Source organism: Xenopus tropicalis, chromosome 6 (genome assembly GCF_000004195.4).
Source record: "Xenopus tropicalis strain Nigerian chromosome 6, UCB_Xtro_10.0, whole genome shotgun sequence".
Classification (NCBI taxonomy): domain Eukaryota; kingdom Metazoa; phylum Chordata; class Amphibia; order Anura; family Pipidae; genus Xenopus; species Xenopus tropicalis.
This window is the reverse complement of record NC_030682.2, coordinates 25,487,534-25,506,904: the sequence shown is the minus strand read 5'-3', so window position 1 is coordinate 25,506,904 and position 19,371 is coordinate 25,487,534. Positions and strand designations below refer to the sequence as shown.

The following is a 19,371-nucleotide window of genomic DNA, read 5'->3' as shown; positions in this document are numbered from 1 at the left end:
GCACTCTGAGCAATATTACATTAGCTTGTTTGGAACTTACAATTACAGTTTCAATGGTCAATTATATAACAACGTCTGCTAAACCAGTCAATTTTTATTTTGCAACCAAAAAAAGCTATACATTGCAAGCACACAGTGCTACATTGCCAAGTTCAAATGTATATTCTTACTTCCCTTACATTTTTCCTCATTTTAATGCTTTTTGTTGCCTTTCTTCTCTCTGCCCCTTATTTAGTCCCTTCCTATTTGCTGCTGTTTGCTATGCTATTCTCTACATCCTATCTATACTTTTGTATCACCGCCTTCTTTCCCTAAACTTATCATCAACCTACAAAATTAACCGTAGCTGATTGGATGGGAAAGCAACCTATTAATTTACCTCTTAACCACACGCTCATATAAAATAATCATATAACGAGTACTTATTAAGCAGGGCTTATATGATTTGCGGAGCTTGAGCTTCCTTCATTGTGATTGTCTTCATGACCATAAAGTGTATTTTCTGCTGAGTGCATTTGCACTGTGAGTTCTATATGCCTCCAAGCGATAAAGCTGTGTGACCTACATACCCTCTTTTGCTTGCTGTTCTGTAAGCATAAGTTATATTCTCTTTCTAAATATCATTGGTTTAGGCTCTTAGACCACTGTGGAAAAAAATTGCAATTAAAGCTTAAAAAATGACAGCAGAATTGAAGTTTTGAGAAGACCAAGCTTTGTGTCTGGATTGCTTAGGGCCAGTTGAAAATTTTCTCTATGTCCGTAAACACAATTGGAGATTTTTATGTATCTCTGTTCTGAATATGCTATGTTTGAGGTATGCATGGGGTTGGCTGGTGTATAGTGGTTCCTGGTACAGGTATGGGACCCATTATCCAGAATGCTCGGGACCTGGGGCTTTCCGGATAGGGGTCTTTCTGTAATTTGGATCTCCCTTACCTCCACTAAAAAAGCATTTAAACATTAAATAAACCCAATAGGATTGTTTTGCCTCCAATAAGAAATAATGATATCTTAGTTGGGATCAAGTACAGGTACTGTTTTATTATTACAGAGAAAAGGGAATCATTTAACCATTAAATAAACCCAATAGGGCTGTTCTGCCCCCAATAAGGGGTAATTATATCTTAGTTGGGATCAAGTACAGGTACTGTTTTATTATTACAGAGAAAAGGGAATCATTTAACCATTAAATAAACCCAATAGGGCTGTTCTGCCCCCAATAAGGGGTAATTATATCTTAGTTGGGATCAAGTACAGGTACTGTTTTATTATTACAGAGAAAAAGGGAATCATTTAACCATTAAATAAACCCAATAGGGCTGTTCTGCCCCCAATAAGGGGTAATTATATCTTAGTTGGGATCAAGTACAGGTACTGTTTTATTATTACAGAGAAAAAGGAATCATTTAACCATGAAATAAACCCAATAGGGCTGTTCTGCCCCCAATAAGGGGTAATTATATCTTAGTTGGGATCAAGTACAGGTACTGTTTTATTATTACAGAGAAAAAGGAATCATTTAACCATGAAATAAACCCAATAGGGCTGTTCTGCCCCCAATAAGGGGTAATTATATCTTAGTTGGGATCAAGTACAGGGTTCTGCTTTATTATTACAGAGAAAAAGGAAATATTTTTTTAAAAATTTGAATTATTTGATTAAAGTGCAGTCTATGGGAGATGATCATCTGAGCTTTTGGGATAATGGTTCTGATACCTGTACTTTTCAGTTCAATGTTATTTGTCTGGGTTTCAGTACCCCCTCTGAATCCATTCTAATCACCAGTCCCATAACAAATGGATTCCCCTGCCCTGCTCCCATAACATTACTGCCTGGCAGTTCTTACCAGCAAAGGTAACAACCCATGTTTGAAGTTGCCATATTTTTAAAGGGATTTTAAAGCTGAACTTTCCAAACAGTGTCGTACCAGCCACCAAGAACCTGCTGCCAGCCTCCACTACCCCCCCCCGATGCATTTGCTTCCTCTGTGCAGCCTCAATTGTTGGTGGAGTGGTGAAAGTTTAGAGCAGACCCAGGTTTTTCTCAGTGTCCTTTTGTTTCAAAAGAGCGTGCCAGTTACCAGCATTCAAGCCTTGACTCCAAATGAAAACTTACACAGGGATTTTTTTATTAATGAATGTGACTGTCTTTGCAGTTACATGCAGTGTCAGTCAGCACCTGCTAAAGCTAATAAAATACACTCTTTCATTCAAGGGATAAAAAGCATATTGTTCCTTCTCTATAAATCCCGGCAAGGCCTCAGCTGGAGTATGCAGTGTATGTTTGTGCATTTGTGTGTATGTATTTAAGGTTGACCTTGATGGATAATTGTCTTTTATTTCAACCCAAATTAACTAGAGTGTGTCATTTGATCAGTAACTCTGCAGGCATGTCTGTAGTCATTTATATTAATGAGTACTGAATTATATTTCAGTGGTGATATGGTAGATACATAGCTCCCAACTGTCCTGATTTTCGTGGGGCAGTCCCTCTTTTGACAGCTCAGCCCTCAGTCCCGGATTCTTAATGAAAAGTCCCTCATTTCCCTTTGATCTCCTGCACTGAACCCTTAAAAAGATACAAATTTAATTAAAAAGTCGCTTTTGGCAGAGAGCCCAGAAAGTTAACAAGCTTCACCTGCACTTAGAAACAGTGTTTCTCATATTTAATTCATTATTTGGCAGAGAGCCCAGAAAGTTAACAAGTTCCCCTGCACTGAAATACAATTGTAACTAATAAGCTAAACAGGTCTCTTGGGGGAACTGAGACTCACAGCTTAAAGAGCAATTTCACCTGCATTAGCAAAACTGTAATAACACAGAAAACCCCCAGAAATGTCTTCAAACTTTAAATAACCTGCAAAATTTAGTCAAATAGGAGTGGTATTTAGGGGGTGTGGTTGTAAAAATGGGTGTGCTCAAAAAAATTTCACCGCCCTGCGCGCAGCATTTCTTTTTGTCCCTCTTTCCATTTTCAAAATGTTGGGAGGTATGTACATATGGCTTTAAAGTGTGTCGGTAACACAGCAAATTTTCAAGTCTGTTCTCAAGCCCATGTTTCTGTAATGGCCCAGGAGACTGAACTGGTATCAAATAGGCCATGCTTGTACTTCTTTATAAACATTCACTGCAGAATCTATTCACAAACCCAAACATAAGTCAGAATGTTCAGTGGCCCATAAGAATCAGTAGTCTAATAAAGGTGCCACTGTTGACTGTTCTTGCAGCCTTATTTGTTATCAGCAGGTTTCAAAACTCATTATAGTAGGACTGCATTGAGTTTATTCAGGCTTCTGTGGTATGACAAATCTGTCCGATGCATTGAGTATTTAAGATCACTAAATAGGTACAGTATGGTATTAGGTACAGTACGGTATTAGGTACAGTATGGTATTAGAGATCTAGAACATATAGTACAGTACAGTATGGTAGAGGTATTAGAAGGTACAGTATGGTATTAGAGATCTAGAACATACGGGACAACTTCCCCAGGTTAGATGCCCACTGACAATATACAGTGTATTTTAGTCTTTCCTGTATTTTCCCCCTCTTTCTCAGTCCCCTTATTTGTTTCTCTCTCTAACATGCAATTTGAAAAGGATAAACACATCTTAGCTCAGCAGAACTATATATCTTTGTTTTTGCTATTGAAATGTATTGTCGGTGGCAACTAGGGATCCCCTATTTAGCAAGGTAAGCCCACAGACTGCTGCCTGTATGGGTATATATTCAGTGCTTACCTACCTTTCATCGGTAACATAAATGAATATTAATGTGAAAGACTGTCGGGCTCATTTATATCGGCAAGAGAAGTTGCAGTCCCAGCACTTTCCCTGCAGTCAGTTGCACATAAAACCCCTACATTAAAGGTACTTGCATCAAAATGTGCTCCTTGTGCTTCCGTATAGTTGCTCTCTGGGCCAGTCAGTCCTTCCTTCTGTTCTGAATCTGGCATTTCTGCACCTATTGATGATAAAGGGGAATCCTGGCACTTCTGCCACCTCCTGACCAGGTGATAGTTCCAGGTTCCCTTTGCTTCAAGCATCAGTAGGCACAGCACACTTCAGCCTAAAGAATCGGGCACAGATGCCACTTAGAAGGCACCCACTGCAAATCCAGCCTTCTGTGAAATGGCGTCTAATTTGTAATAAAGTGGAGTGATGCTGGAATTCTGGGAAAAACGTTGCATTGTGGGAAAAATATGGAAATTGCGCTCAAAATTGCACTTTGCTCAATGCGCTTGTGGACATACATGTGCCCTCCTGTCTCCTCGCCCATATGGCCTAACAATATCTACTATAGCTACTAGGAAATTTCCTAGATTTATTTTATCTCTATTATATTACTAATTAACTAAATAACTACACAGGGACATTGCTTTGAGTTAAATCTTTAGATATTCAGAGACTGAGCAGATTTTTGGATTGGCTGATGAACTGAAATCTGTGAAGAGAAAAATTTGCACTTTGCTGTAAGGGTCAGATGACCCCCCCCCCCCCTTTTTTTTTTATAAAGAAAGAGCTGATTGGGTTATTGGTACAAAGATGATGAAATCCACACTGTGAAGGTATAATTTTAATTTCAGTTAAATATAAACTGTGATATTATTTCCATTTGGTATAGGGAACTAATTGGCTGTTGCATAGCCATACTACCCTCTCTGATGACAATGACACAACAATGAATTGTCCACCTTTACCCATTGGTTATTGGTGCAAACTAGAAATGTGAGTTCTGATTGGTTAATGGCACAGAGAACATCCAGCTACTCTTTCTTGTTTGGTGTAAAATACATTTTTATATCACTACATTAATTAAGCACTAAAAAACATTCTTATATATTTGTATTAAGTGGAAATGTAGGCCATGGTATGAATTATTGATCGCACATAATATCCGCCTATTGAGCATGCTTTATGTCTGCCATCTCCCTCATTAGTAAAGGGGATGGGTAATTAATCAATACCACAAATGACTAAGGAGACTGCAAGAAAATGTAAAGTTCAGACAATAATGATTTATTTTGTGCTCAGCTAAATGTCACATTTTTCCCTTTTATTAAACATTGAATCTGCTACATAATTGAATTCTTATGATAGATAACAGACTGTTATCCTTCCTGATATAAATGAGCTTTTGTCAAGATATTGATAGTTTATTGGTCAGCTGGAGAAACACAGTCCCTTTTTTTATGCCACATTTAATTAAAGGCAACATAAACCTTCCATAAACCTCCACCACTGCCCTCCTCAGCAATCAAGAGAATATGGCCCATAGTTAATTGCATTAGTGCAGCCATCCTCCTATGAGCCAACATGGCCGAACATGACCATCTATTGAACAAATAACAGGGGAAAAAAATATGCTCAGGGCAAGCTGAATTCTCATTGGCTCATCCTTCTGCTGTGAGCGGGCCACTTGTCCTGGACAGTTGGAGAAGTTTTAATAAGCAGTGTTACATTATATATATATACTAATGCTCAATTTTTTAAGTTTGGGTTTTGTCGCATTATAAATCGTGACTAAATCTAAAACCTGTTGAGATTATGCTGAAGTCAATGGCAGGTGGTTTTTCAGGGTTTTTTTATACAGGTATAGGACCCGTTATCCAGAATGCTCGGGACCAAGGGTATTTCGGATAAGGGGTCTTTCCACAATTTGGATCTCCATACCTTAAATCTACTAAAAAATCAATAAAACATTAAATATACCCAATAGGGTTGTTTTGCCTCCAATAAGGATTATATCTTATTTATATCTTAGTTGGGATCAAGTACAAGGTACTGTTTTATTACAACAGAGGAAAAGGAAATCAGTTTTAAAATTCTGAATAACCGTATATACTCGAGTATAAGCCGAGTTTTTCAGCACTAAAAATGTACTGAAAAAGTAACCATCGGCTTTTACTCGAGGTTGGGGGGGTTGGTGCGCGCACAACAAGCTAGAGCACAACGTGGACTGGAATCTGTAGATAGACAAGCAGGTTTTGGGTTTCCTAATAAAACTGACTAAACTGAATGAGTGTATATGTAATGTGAATGATGCTCACACGGGGGTGCCATACAATTACATAATAGTAACCAGCTCCTGATAAAAATGACTATACCACCTATATGAGATATAAATGATGTTTAATCCCTGTAAAGTGCTGTGGGATAATTTTATGATACATAAAGGATAATAATAATAAACTGAACTCTAAAATATGACCTGGCTTGCCAGTGTCAGCCGTGGACTGGAATCTGTAGTCAGCCATGCAGGAGATACATTATTATACATTTGCATTGCACAATTGCTTTAGGAGATAAGCCATTAATGAACTATTATCTAAATTTGTACTAAGTCCAACATCAAGAATTATGTTGCCCTTGTAACTAGTATTGTACTACTGTGGTGGTCCACTGTTCCTGTATGAAGCTATGGCTATCTTGGGGCATTTTGTGGGCATTTATGGGCACAGCACTCATAGTGGTTGTTAGTCAGCTTGGGGAATGTACACAGGGGAGCGCACCCAGCAGGATGGCAAGTACTTGATAATTAGTATGGCAGCTTCCTTATCCTTCCCAAACTTGCCTTTGTCTGCTGCTGTAGCATTTTTCTTTCCCTAAAGTTATCTATTATTTATTTATCTGTTATTTATTTGATTATTGAAACTTAGCAGTAGCACCTGCATTTCCCACCCTAGGCTTATACTCAAGTCAAGTTCTTCCAGTTTTCTTAGGTAAAATTAGGTACCTCGGCTTATATTCGAGTATATACGGTATTTGATAAAAATGGGGTCCATGGGAGGTGGGTTTTCTGTAATTCGGAGCTTTCTGGATAATGGGTTTCTGGATAAGGGGTCCCATACCTGTATTGGCTTTTGTGCGTCAATATGAAAGGTTGCGTTTTTCATGCAACAAAATGAATAAGTTGCTGTTTTCTAGTTTTTTCCATGACTTTTTTTTTTCATTTGTGCTTTTTCAATTTGGATCTTTAGCTAAATGACTGACATTCATGGAAATGAGTTTAGTCATTGTTTCAAAAAACTATAAAACCAAAAAATCAGAATTTTAATTTATGCCCCCCTAAGACTTCATCCTTGGACTACAGCTCCCAGAATGCTTGAACCATTTTGTGTATAGGCAGTTGTGGTCCAACTATACAGCAGCATATGGAGTATATTTTTATCAAATGATTACATTTTTATAAAAAAAAATAATTTCCTTTTTCTTTATAATAATAAAACAGTACCTAGTGCTTGATCCCAGTTAAGATATAATGAATCCCTATTAGAGGTTACACAATTCTATTATATGTTTCTTTTATTTGAGATTAGAAAATGCTCATGATAGGAACTGTACAATACTGTCGTACCTGCAAATCTTTCCTCTTGGGACAATCAGTCGAGTTCTAAATGACTTATTTTGTTGAGACAAATGGAGTCGTCGGCTGCAGCCCAACGCATCTGTTTCATCTGCTGGAAGCAGATTTGTCAAAGAAATATGTATTGGGAAGAGTCATTTTTTTCACCTTCATGAGATGACAGTAGGACAAAGGCAATACAAATGAGCTTCAGTTTTCATTCAAGCTCAAAAGAGTGGAACAAAGAAATTGGTAGTTAAGGCTTAAAACTGGTATTAGGACTCAGTAGAGATAAAGAGCTCAGCTTCCAGGCGTTGCTGTTGTGAATTTAAAATGCCAAAAAAGTCAATTTTGCTCTGTGGATGATCATGAGTATACATGGGAACTAATAAAGGTGCAAGAATGATGCAGACATGTTGCATAGAATAGTACAGGTATGGGACCTGGTACCCTAGGGTTTTGGGGATAGGATTGTTTTGCCTCCAATAAGGATTAATTACATCTTAGTTAGGATCAAGTACAAGGTACTGTTTTATTATTACAGAGAAAAGGGAATCATTTAACCATTAAATAAACCCAATAGGGCTGTTCTGCCCCCAATAAGGGGTAATTATATCTTAGTTAGGATCAAGTACAAGGTACTGTTTTATTATTACAGAGAAAAGGGAATCATTTAACCATTAAATAAACCCAATAGGACTGTTCTGCCCCCAATAAGGGGTAATTATATCTTAGTTGGGATCAAGTACAAGGTACTGTTTTATTATTACAGAGAAAAGGGAATCATTTAACCATTAAATAAACCCAATAGGACTGTTCTGCCCCCAATAAGGGGTAATTATATCTTAGTTGGGATCAAGTACAGGTACTGTTTTATTATTACAGAGAAAAGGGAATCATTTAACCATTAAATAAACCCAATAGGGCTGTTCTGCCCCCAATAAGGGGTAATTATATCTTAGTTGGGATCAAGTACAAGGTACTGTTTTATTATTACAGAGAAAAGGGAATCATTTAACCATTAAATAAACCCAATATGGCTGTTCTGCCCCCAATAAGGGGTAATTATATCTTAGTTGGGATCAAGTACAAGGTACTGTTTTATTATTACAGAGAAAAGGGAATCATTTAACCATTAAATAAACCCAATAGGATTGTTCTGCCCCCAATAAGGGGTAATTATATCTTAGTTGGGATCAGGTACAGGTACTGTTTTATTATTACAGAGAAAAGGGAATCATTTAACCATTAAATAAACCCAATAGGGCTATTCTGCCCCCAATTAGGGGTAATTATGTCTTAGTTGGGATCAAGTACAGGTACTGTTTTATTATTACAGAGAAAAGGGAATCATTTAACCATTAAATAAACCCAATAGGGCTGTTCTGCCCCCAATAAGGGGTAATTATATCTTAGTTGGGATCAAGTACAAGGTACTGTTTTATTATTACAGAGAAAAGGGAATCATTTAACCATTAAATAAACCCAATATGGCTGTTCTGCCCCCCAATAAGGGGTAATTATATCTTAGTTGGGATCAGGTACAGGTACTGTTTTATTATTACAGAGAAAAGGGAATCATTTAACCATTAAATAAACCCAATAGGGCTATTCTGCCCCCAATTAGGGGTAATTATGTCTTAGTTGGGATCAAGTACAGGTACTGTTTTATTATTACAGAGAAAAGGGAATCATTTAACCATTAAATAAACCCAATAGGGCTGTTCTGCCCCCAATAAGGGGTAATTATATCTTAGTTGGGATCAAGTACAGGTACTGTTTTATTATTACAGAGAAAGGGGAATCATTTAACCATTAAATAAACCCAATAGGACTGTTCTGCCCCCAATAAGGGGTAATTATATCTTAGTTGGGATCAAGTACAAGGTACTGTTTTATTATTACAGAGAAAAGGGAATTATTTAACCATTAAATAAACCCAATAGGGCTGTTCTGCCCCCAATAAGGGGTAATTATATCTTAGTTGGGATCAGGTACAGGTACTGTTTTATTATTACAGAGAAAAGGGAATCATTTAACCATTAAATAAACCCAATAGGGCTGTTCTGCCCCCAATAAGGGGTAATTATATCTTAGTTGGGATCAAGTACAGGTACTGTTTTATTATTACAGAGAAAAGGATCATTTTTAAAATTTAAAATTATTTATTAAAATTGGGTCTATGGGGAATGCCCTTCCATAATTAGGACATTCCTGGATAATGGATTTCCAGATAATGGATCCCATACCTGTAATAAATCCATAGTCAAGAACAGAGAGTGTCAGGGTCTCAGGATAACCTTCCCATTTATTCTATAGCTTATATTTATGTGTACCTAACACAGCCAACAAGCAGAAGGTATGTACACTTTAGGCCAGGCATTTCCAGGCCTTTTCATTTCTTAGACCCGCTTTGGTGATCTGAAATCATCATGTAAATAGATTTGCCCCCTCATATACTAATAGGATACTGTTTCTTATGTATCTGTAACACACTCCGCTCAGAGTGTACAGGATCTCATTAGTACATTGGGGGCAAAATTAATTAATTTCCAGCTGACTGTAGCTTGTTGACTGACCAGCAGGTGATGATGTTGTGTCAAATTTATTATACTAGTATACTGTCATGGTCATTTTTGTGGTGTACTTTTTATTTCTAAATTACACTGTTTACATAGCAAATAATTCACTCTACCTTTTTCAAATATTATTCTTGAACCAACAAATGTATTTTCTTTTAGCTGTAATATTGGTGTGTAGGCGCCATCTCAGTGCATTGTGCCTGAGTCTGAGCTTTCAGAAGGAGCCAGCGCTACACATTATAACTGCTTTCAGATAGCCTATTGTTTCTCCTACTCCCATGTAACTGGAGGAGTCCCAAGCTGGACTTGGATTTCTTACTATTGAATGCTATTCTGATACCTACTGGGAGCTGCTATCTTGCTCCTTTCCCATTGTTCTACTGATCGGCTGCTGGGAGTGGGGGGGGGATATCACTCCAACTTGCAGTAAAGTGTGACTGAAATTTATCAGAGCAAAGGTCACATGGCTGTGGCACCCTGGGAAATGAAGAATATGGCTAGCCCCATGTGGAATTTCAAAATTAAATATAAAAAAATCTGTTTGCGATTTTGAAAAACAGATTTCAATGCAGAATTCTGCTGGAGAAGCTCTATTAACTGATGTGTTTTGGAAAAAACATGTTTTCCCATGACAGTATTCCTTTAAAAAGTGCTTATATTTTAAAAACTAGGAAAAAAAAAAATGAATTAATGTAAATTGCAAAAGTGCTCAGAAGAGCATTCTGAGCAATTTAACATGTATTTGTTTTGAGGATTTACATTGCCTTTAAAGTCATGTCATAGATAATTTCATTTAAACTGTTTATGCACATTTTTATTGCCAAATTCTGCTGGAACATACATTTTAAATGGGAACAAACAGATTGGTAGTTATAGTTTTTGTAAATAGAATATAGATGTGACAATTAATATTAAGGATTTAATAGGCATTCTGTGCTTGTTGTCCAAAAAACTCTTATTAGAAGTAATTCAGCATTTATTGTACGTATAATACAAATGATTGCCCTCAATTGCACATGTTTTCTGCTACTGGGGGATTTTTATTCCTTAATTGCTCATCTTTTCTTTACATCTCCCAGTGTCAGCGTTTGTGATTAGCAGCTATTGTGTTACCACTTCCTTTTGTTGCACTCGACATCCATTAAATAAAGGGAACAAGAGCAGACGTTCTGTCTCCTAAAGCCCCTGAGAGCCGTTTTGCTTATTATGTGTCAAACTCTCTGAAGGATGTCATAAATAGAAATATTAAAGTGTTTACTTCAAAGAAAGAAATCTTGTAATAATTCAGGGTTAAACGAAAATGTGCAAAAATAAAAGTCGTGTGGCGAAAACACTTTATGAAAAGCTCTATGACTTAGTCAGCCAGCCGCTTATTTCTATATATATCTAACTGACTAATGCAAAAGGGCATAAAACGTAAGTTAATTTCCTAAAGGGGCTTATTCGCATTTCTTCAATGATCTGAAACTACAGCAGTTCCTGCAGGACATTTTAGCTGTCAATGTTGGCAGAAAGTCAAGTTAGTGAGAAGAGGCAGGCCAGGATTTGTGATAAGGCCACAAAGGGCCCGGTTTAGGGCCACACAAATGTAGGAGGGGTCATGTTGCCCAAGCCGCACAGAAATTTTGGGGACCTCTCTCCAATGCTCCGTATGTGACTTTAAATGGAAGCGCTAATGCACATGCGCAGGGGGGGGGGGTGCTGGCGCTGAGAAGAAGAAAGACTTAAGATGTTGCTGTGCTTAGAAAATTAATTTTGAAACAGAGAAGAGTCACCTGACGTTTATCTGGTCATTTCTAAGCAAAGTAACATCATCTCTTTAAAGGTGGCCATACACGCACCGATATTATCGTACGAAACCTCGTTTCGTGCGATAATCGGTGCGTGTATGGCATGTCGGTGAGTCGACCGATATCGTAGGAAGCCGCTGATATCGGACGACTCGCCGATCGGACCAGTTTGAAAATTTTGATCGGGCGCCATAGAAGGCGCCTGACCAAAATTCTCCCTTCAGAGCTGAATCGGCAGAAGGAGGTAGAAATCCTATTGTTTCTACCTCCTTACCTGCCGATTCAGCCCTGAATGGTGTGTGGCGGATCTTACGATGTTTCGTGCGACTGATGGTCGTACGAAACATCGTCAGATCGCCACGTGTATGGCCACCTTAAAGGAACAGTAACACCAAAAAATGAAAGTGTATAAAAGTAACTAAAATATAATGTGCTGCTGCCCTGCACTGGTAAAAGTTGTGTGTTTACTTCAGAAAGTCTACTATAATTTATATAAATAAGCTGCTATGTAGCCACGGGGGCAGCCATTCAAAGGAGAAAAGGCACAGGCACATAGCAGATAACAGATAAAACACTATTGTATTCTACAGAACTTGTCTGTTATCTGCTATGTAACCTGTGCCTTTTCTCCTTTTTTCCAGCTTGAATGGCTGCCCCCATGGCTACACAGCAGCTTATTATATAAATTATAGTAGTGTTACTGTAGCAAACACACCAGTTTTACCAGTGCAGGGCAACAGTACATTATATTTTTATTACTTTAAAGCTCTTTCATTTTTTTGTGTTACTGTTCCTTTAAGACCTCTTTTTTATCAGGAAATGAATTTTTAGCTGACTGTAGCCAGACAGTCATAGCATTGTTGGATGAACTTCATTATATTAAAGGATGAGTAACACAGCTTTTACCTATGCAGAGCAACAGTACATTATATTTTAATTACTTTGATAAATTCATATTTTTGGTGTTACTGCTCCTTTAACAATTTAAAAACTGCTAGTATCTTGAAAACTAGAGAAAAAAATGTAATGTAACTTGAGAAATGTCACGTTCATTTGTTTTGTGGAAAAGACTGCTGTGTGTACAGAGTGTAGAATAAATACTATAGAGCCACTAATTTACCTTCATGGTTCATGCTCAGCACTTCAGGATCCAATGAATAATTCTGCTGACATTAAAGCCATTTCCACATTTCCATATCTATTTCATTAGTTTGATTCCTTCGCCATGGCTCATGTCAACTCTTGTTTGTTGATTAGTGTGGCTGTGGCCTGTTGGTCAAACATGGGCTTGTAGAGTGTTTGCATAGGGTTCTTACATAGTTGGATCAAGATTAGGAGTCAAGCTGGAACTTTCCGGACACAAACTACATACTGAGGACATGGGTAGAAATATTTAGTAATCCCCAGGCTGCTTCAGCTTGCCATGTATATACACAGTATATTTAACTATAGGTATAGGCCCTGTTATCCAGAATGCTGGGGTTTTTCAGATAAGGGATCTTTCTGTTCTTTGGATTTCCATACCTAAAGACTGCTAAAAATTTTTTTTTTTTTTTATTATTTTTTTTTTTTTTTTTTGATGGAGCATGTTATCCATAACATTTGTTACATTTGTACAATGTGAATTCAATAAAGTAATACAACAGTGAAGATACAGAATATGTCTTCATTTACAAAAGGCTTAACTTGGTTATGGCTTCACCAAAATTATGCCTAAAATAAGGACTAACACGAAAGAAAAAAAAGAGAAAGAAAAGAGAAAAAAGAAAAAAATATTTTAAACATTAAATAAACCCAATAGGATTGATTTGCCTCCAGTAAGGATTCATTATATCCAGCTGAGTTGAGATCAGGTACAGGTATTGGACCTGTTATCCAGAATGCTCAGGACCTGGGGTTTTCTGGATAATTTGGATCTCCATACCTTAAATCTACTAAAATGTCATTTAAACATTAAATAAACCCAATAGGGCTGTTCTGCCCCCAATAAGGGGTAATTATATCTTAGTTGGGATCAAGTACAGGTACTGTTTTATTATTACAGAGAAAAGGGAATCATTTAACCATTAAATAAACCCAATAGGGCTGTTCTGCCCCCAATAAGGGGTAATTATATCTTAGTTGGGATCAAGTACAGGTACTGTTTTATTATTACAGAGAAAAGGGAATCATTTAACCATTAAATAAACCCAATAGGTCTGTTCTGCCCCCAATAAGGGGTAATTATATCTTAGTTGGGATCATGTACAGGTACTGTTTTATTATTACAGAGAAAAGGGAATCATTTAACCATTAAATAAACCCAATAGGACTGTTCTGCCTCCAATAAGGGGTAATTATATCTTAGTTGGGATCAAGTACAGGTACTGTTTTATTATTAGAGAGATAAAGTAAATCAGTTTTAAAATTCTGAATTATTTGATTAAAATGGAGTCTATGGGAGTTGGCCTTCGGAACCTTTTGGATAAAAGGTTTCCGGATAACAGATCCCATACCTGTACAAAGTACTGTTTTATCATTACAGAGAAAAAAATATATATTTTTTAAATAATGATTATTTGATTAAAAAGGAGTCTATAGGCCTTCCCATAATTCAGAGCTTTCTAGATAATGGGTTTCCACATAACGGATCCCACACCTGTGTAATCAATGTAATTTAAATTAAATTTCTTTATTTTTCTTCCTTTTTTATTTACACTGCAGCGACAAAGTTGTTTCTGAGCGGTATAAATGAGGGAGGCCATTGGTTGGAATAGTCACAGTGGGGGCTTTATGAGACATTTCTTTTTCTTTTTGCAGCCACATGCCATCTTTTTTTTCGTCATAAAAACTATTCAGTTCCATGAAATGTTTCGCATGAGATAATTCCCTTTAATTACATTTTTCCTGTAAAGCTCCTTTGAGGAAACCCTGCTTCTAGATTTCCCACAACGTTTATGAATTATGAGGCTGTTGCTAATATGTCGAATGCACGCGCAGATCTAACCATGGGAATGTGATGGGGAATTGCTCTGACGTACATACCGAAATTTGTTATTTCCATTGTAAATAATTCCTTTGTAAATACTTTATTCATGAACTTAGCCTGAGCATGCTACACCCAAATGGCATCACTGAAAACGGTTTCTGGTTTTCCTTCTGATACTCTGGGCAGTTTTGTGGGGCTTAGTATTTCTGCCCTGTACTGATAAAGCTTGGGCTAAAGTCCTGCATCGGAATTCCCACAAAACAGTTGGGTTTCGGGCAGAAAGTCCCCAATTTCCTGACCATCTGGGAGGCCCGCGGGTACCCTGCTTGGTTACCTTAAGTGCGAAAGTATTCCCACCACCCCTGATGGTAATGCTATTTTTTACTCTTGCCGGGTTGATCCAACTCTTGAGTGACATCACTCCCGGGCCACAGTGACATCACTCCTGGGCCACAGTGACATCACTCCTGGGCCACAGTGACATCACTCCCGGGCCACAGTGACATCACTCCCGGGCCACAGTGACATCACTCCCGGGCCACAGTGACATCACTCCTGGGCCACAGTGACATCACTCCCGTGCAACAGTGACGTCACTCCCGGGCCACAGTGACGTCACTTCCAGTTTTGTGGGTCACAGTGTCAGAAGGTATGGGTCGCAGGGTTTGAAGGTAAGTTACCCCAGGTAGGGTCAGGTTGTGAGTTGAAGGGGATATAGCAGGGTTGTGGGTCAGCCGGTTGGTTCTGCTGGTTTGTTCTGCCATGGGTGCTATCTGGGTTTTGTTATATTATTTTATTTATAAACTAATTGGTGTCATATAGAAGTGACACTGGGCAGGATTTGCGCTTTGTGAGGTGATTATTTTGTGTGGTTGTGATTAATATAAAGTGGTTTTTACTTAGTTGGAGCACTGCTCACAGACATATCACTGTGGTTCAGCATAGTTGGCGCGCCAGATACTTTAAGCAAACGGAATTATGTATCTGCATAATAAATGCTATGTAGACTGTATTATTCTCTACTTGGAAATAAAACTATACCCCCACAAGGAATACTTAACCAACAGTTTTTTTATTATGTTAGGTGGCCCCAATCTTAATAAATACACCCCTGTGGGGCATATTTACTATAGTGTGTAAGCCCACGTCACCAGTGATGTTGCCCATAGCAACCAATCAGATCTTTGCTTTTGTTCTCTAGCTTGTAGGTGACCATTCAAATGTAATTGCTGATTGGTTGCTGTGGGCAAATTATCGGTCTTGCACACAATAATAAATATGGCCCTAATGCTGTTGTTGATGTTATGTGGATAAAGTGACACACGCACAAATGAAGAATGGAAAACGTGAGCGGCATCTAGTTTGCAGTTCACTAAAGCAGATACTAGTTTGTGCCTGTATTGGCCAATCATTGTCAAGTTGCAGCCCAGGGTATTTGGTGGCCGCCTACATTGATGCCTAAAATAGTGCTTTCTGCAGAGTAATTGGGATATATACATATTCTAAACTGCAAAGGAACAGAGGCCACGAGCCACAGCTGTCTCATACATTCCGCTTGGTTGCTGCGTGGCGCAGATATAAAGCTGCCGGCCCCAGATGCAATAAGGCGGGTAAATCAGTAGGGGGCACAGCTGCACTGTACATCCCAATCCACCTGGCAAAGCCTGTAGGTTCCATCAGTAAGTATATGTACAAAGGGTCGCACTCCTGCGATCTGATTATCCATTCCCAGATATATACTGTATACAAAACCCTAAAGCATCTATTCATGGGCAGCCATTTAGGAACAAAAATAAAAAATATACTGTATTTACTCGAGTATAAGCCTAGTTTTTCAGCACCCAAAATGTGCTGAAAAAGTCACCCTCGGCTTATAGTTGAGTCGGGTGCCATGGGTCCCTCTAGATTAGCACCCTCTCTCCTTTGTGTGCAAATTAGGCCCCCCCGCAACCAGACCCTCCAGTGCCCTGGCCTAGGCTCCCACTAGAAATACTTATTTCCCCTTACAACTCCTCCGGGACTGGGTCTGCTGCCAGTTTGCCAATGTGCAATGAGCGTAGCATTCATATTGTTTTTGTTGACCCTCTTCTCCGCTTACAGAGCTAGTTTACTGTTTTTCTTTTAAATAAATATTGAAAAACATATACCCCACTGATGCCTCAATTAATGTTATTGTATTGGTATTTATTTTGATTATTAAAACTTAGCAGAAGCTGCTGCATTTCCCACCCTAGGCTTATACTCGAGTTAATACGTTTTTCCAGTTTTCTTAGGTAAAATTAGGTACATCGGCTTATATTCCGATCGGCTTATACTCAAGGTATGTCATGGATTTTTCTGTTTTTTTTTCCACAGGTCGTCATATTATATTTTGAACCCAGCACTTTTCGATGCATACTTCTCAGATGGGTTCGACTTTTGGGCTATGCAACCGTCTATGGAACAGTGACACTCAAGCTATACAGGTATATTCACAACTAGCGAACTCTAGAACTGCACAGGTTCCTATATTACAGGAAGCCTATCTCCCTCAGGGTCCATTTTACTCAAATAATTCTAACTTTTCTGTAATTATAAAAATTAAAAAATAAATACATAAAATGAATATATAATAGATACCGGTATTGGGTTTATTTCATGTTTAAGGTATGGGGATCCAAATTATGCTTTGGATATTTAGAATGTGCAGAACTTCATTTCAAGTTTTAAATACCAAATAAACAAATGGCAGAGTTTAACCAAAGCACTCACTGCTTGGTTTTATTTTAGCTGATATTTATTGTTCTGTTAGCAAGGATTTGCATAGTCATCAGTTCAGTAATAACATTAGGACTTTGGGATTAAACCCTTTGTTTCTAGTAGTCAAGAGGATAAAAATATAATGGATGATATCCTTTATATAGTACAGCTATTGGACCCCTTATCTGGAAACCCATTATCCAGAATGTTCCGAATTACGGAAGGGCCTTCTCCCATAGACTCCATTTTAATCAAATAATTCACATTTTTTAAAAATGGTTTCCTTTTTCTCTGTAATAATAAAACAGTACCTTGTACCTTATATCCTTATTGGAGCCAAAACAATCCTATTGGGTATAATTAGAGTAATAAAAATAAAATATAAAATAATTTTATTAGCAGACATACGGTAGGAGACAAATTCCGTATCATGTGCCATAATTCCCGTTAGCCTGTGCACCAATGGGACTTACAATCTGAGGTCCATATTATGTGTACATATACTAGGGGCAGTTTCATTGGCCAACTAACCTGCCTACACATGTGAGGAGAAAGAAATTGATCATTATAGCAATATAGGTATATTACTGAACTAGTAATATCCACTGCCAAGTTTGTATTAATAGGCACCACTGTCCAGTGCCAGACACGATATCCCAATATATAATAAAGGCACTAAGTTTGTCCAGGAGCATTAACCCATATCAACCAATAAGATATTTACTATTAAACATTATAACAACAAAATGATTAAACACTTTTATATCTTTCCAGCATTCAAATTGGGGTCACTGGCCCCAGCAGCCAAAAACTGTTGCTCTGTGCATTTACATTTTTATAATTATTGTTACTTTTTATTCCTTACCTTTATATTCATTCCCTCTCTCATTTAAACAACTGCCCGGTTGCTAGGGTAAACATACCCTAGCAACTAGATCGCTGCTGAAACTAGAGAGCCAATGAACAAAAAGCTAGCTCACTAAAAAACTTCAGAAAATAAAAAGCAAGTGCAAATTGCCTCACAATTTTAATGTCTACATCATACTAAAAGTTAATTTAAAGGTGAACAACTCATTGCTTGACATTTAGATCCAAGTTTGTTGTTTAAATTTCTAGTTCCTGAAGTCTTATTTATTAGCAGTTTTGACTTGCATTAAATAGTACCTAGATAATAATCAGTAACCTCATAAATACTAAGATGCGGGCACTGCTCCCGTTTTATTGAGGGCAGAAAGGAATGACTTGCCTTTAGGGCTATGTTTACTGTAATTCTCATTAGATGTTGCAATAGTTATTTTTCGCTTACAAGGATAAAATTTACATTATTATAGTTCAGTGCCGTTTTTGCCTTGGGCGTTTTCCTTCATCACTCAGAGGAGGAAAAAAAAAGCAAAAAATTATTGTGAATCATATTTAACTGGGGCACATTACATCATTAAGCACAGCCGAGGAATGATTCATGCACATAATATATTTAGTGCAGAATGAAAATGTTAGCTAAATATATTTGCTTATGGAAAATATGTTGCTTCGGTGTTCCGCTAATGGCTGGAAAGCAGATTGTAAACAGTAACCCAAGAAACAGGAATCAAAAATAAATCAAGGCTTCAGTATAGGCATAACTAGCAAGAGAACAGTGGAGACTTATGCAAGGCCGAAACGGCAAACTGTGCCACAATTCCAGAGATTAAGCCAGTGATCCCCAACCAGTGGCTCAGGGGCAACATGTTGCTCCCCAACCCCTTGGCTGTTGCTCTCAGTGCCCCCAAACCAGGTAGCTATTTCTGAATTCCTGACTTGGGGGCAAGTTCTGGTTGAATAAAAACAAGATTTCCTACCAAATAAAGCCCCTGTAAGCTGATAGGGTGCATAGAGGCCCCTAATAGCCAATCTTAGCCTTATTTGGCTCCTCCATGAACTTTTATGGTGTTTGTGTTGCTCTCCAAGTC

General features: G+C 37.9%; 1 protein-coding gene across 1 annotated transcript in view; it reads left to right on the top strand.

Moving 5' to 3' along the window:
• The window catches only part of gpr158 (G protein-coupled receptor 158), a 142,008-nt gene that overhangs the window by 107,139 nt on the left and 15,498 nt on the right, over nucleotides 1-19,371 (top strand). The window contains exon 6 of the mRNA XM_002933144.5: nucleotides 17,039-17,148. Within this exon, the coding sequence (XP_002933190.2) occupies nucleotides 17,039-17,148 (110 nt within the window). The remainder of the gene's footprint in view (nucleotides 1-17,038; nucleotides 17,149-19,371) is intronic.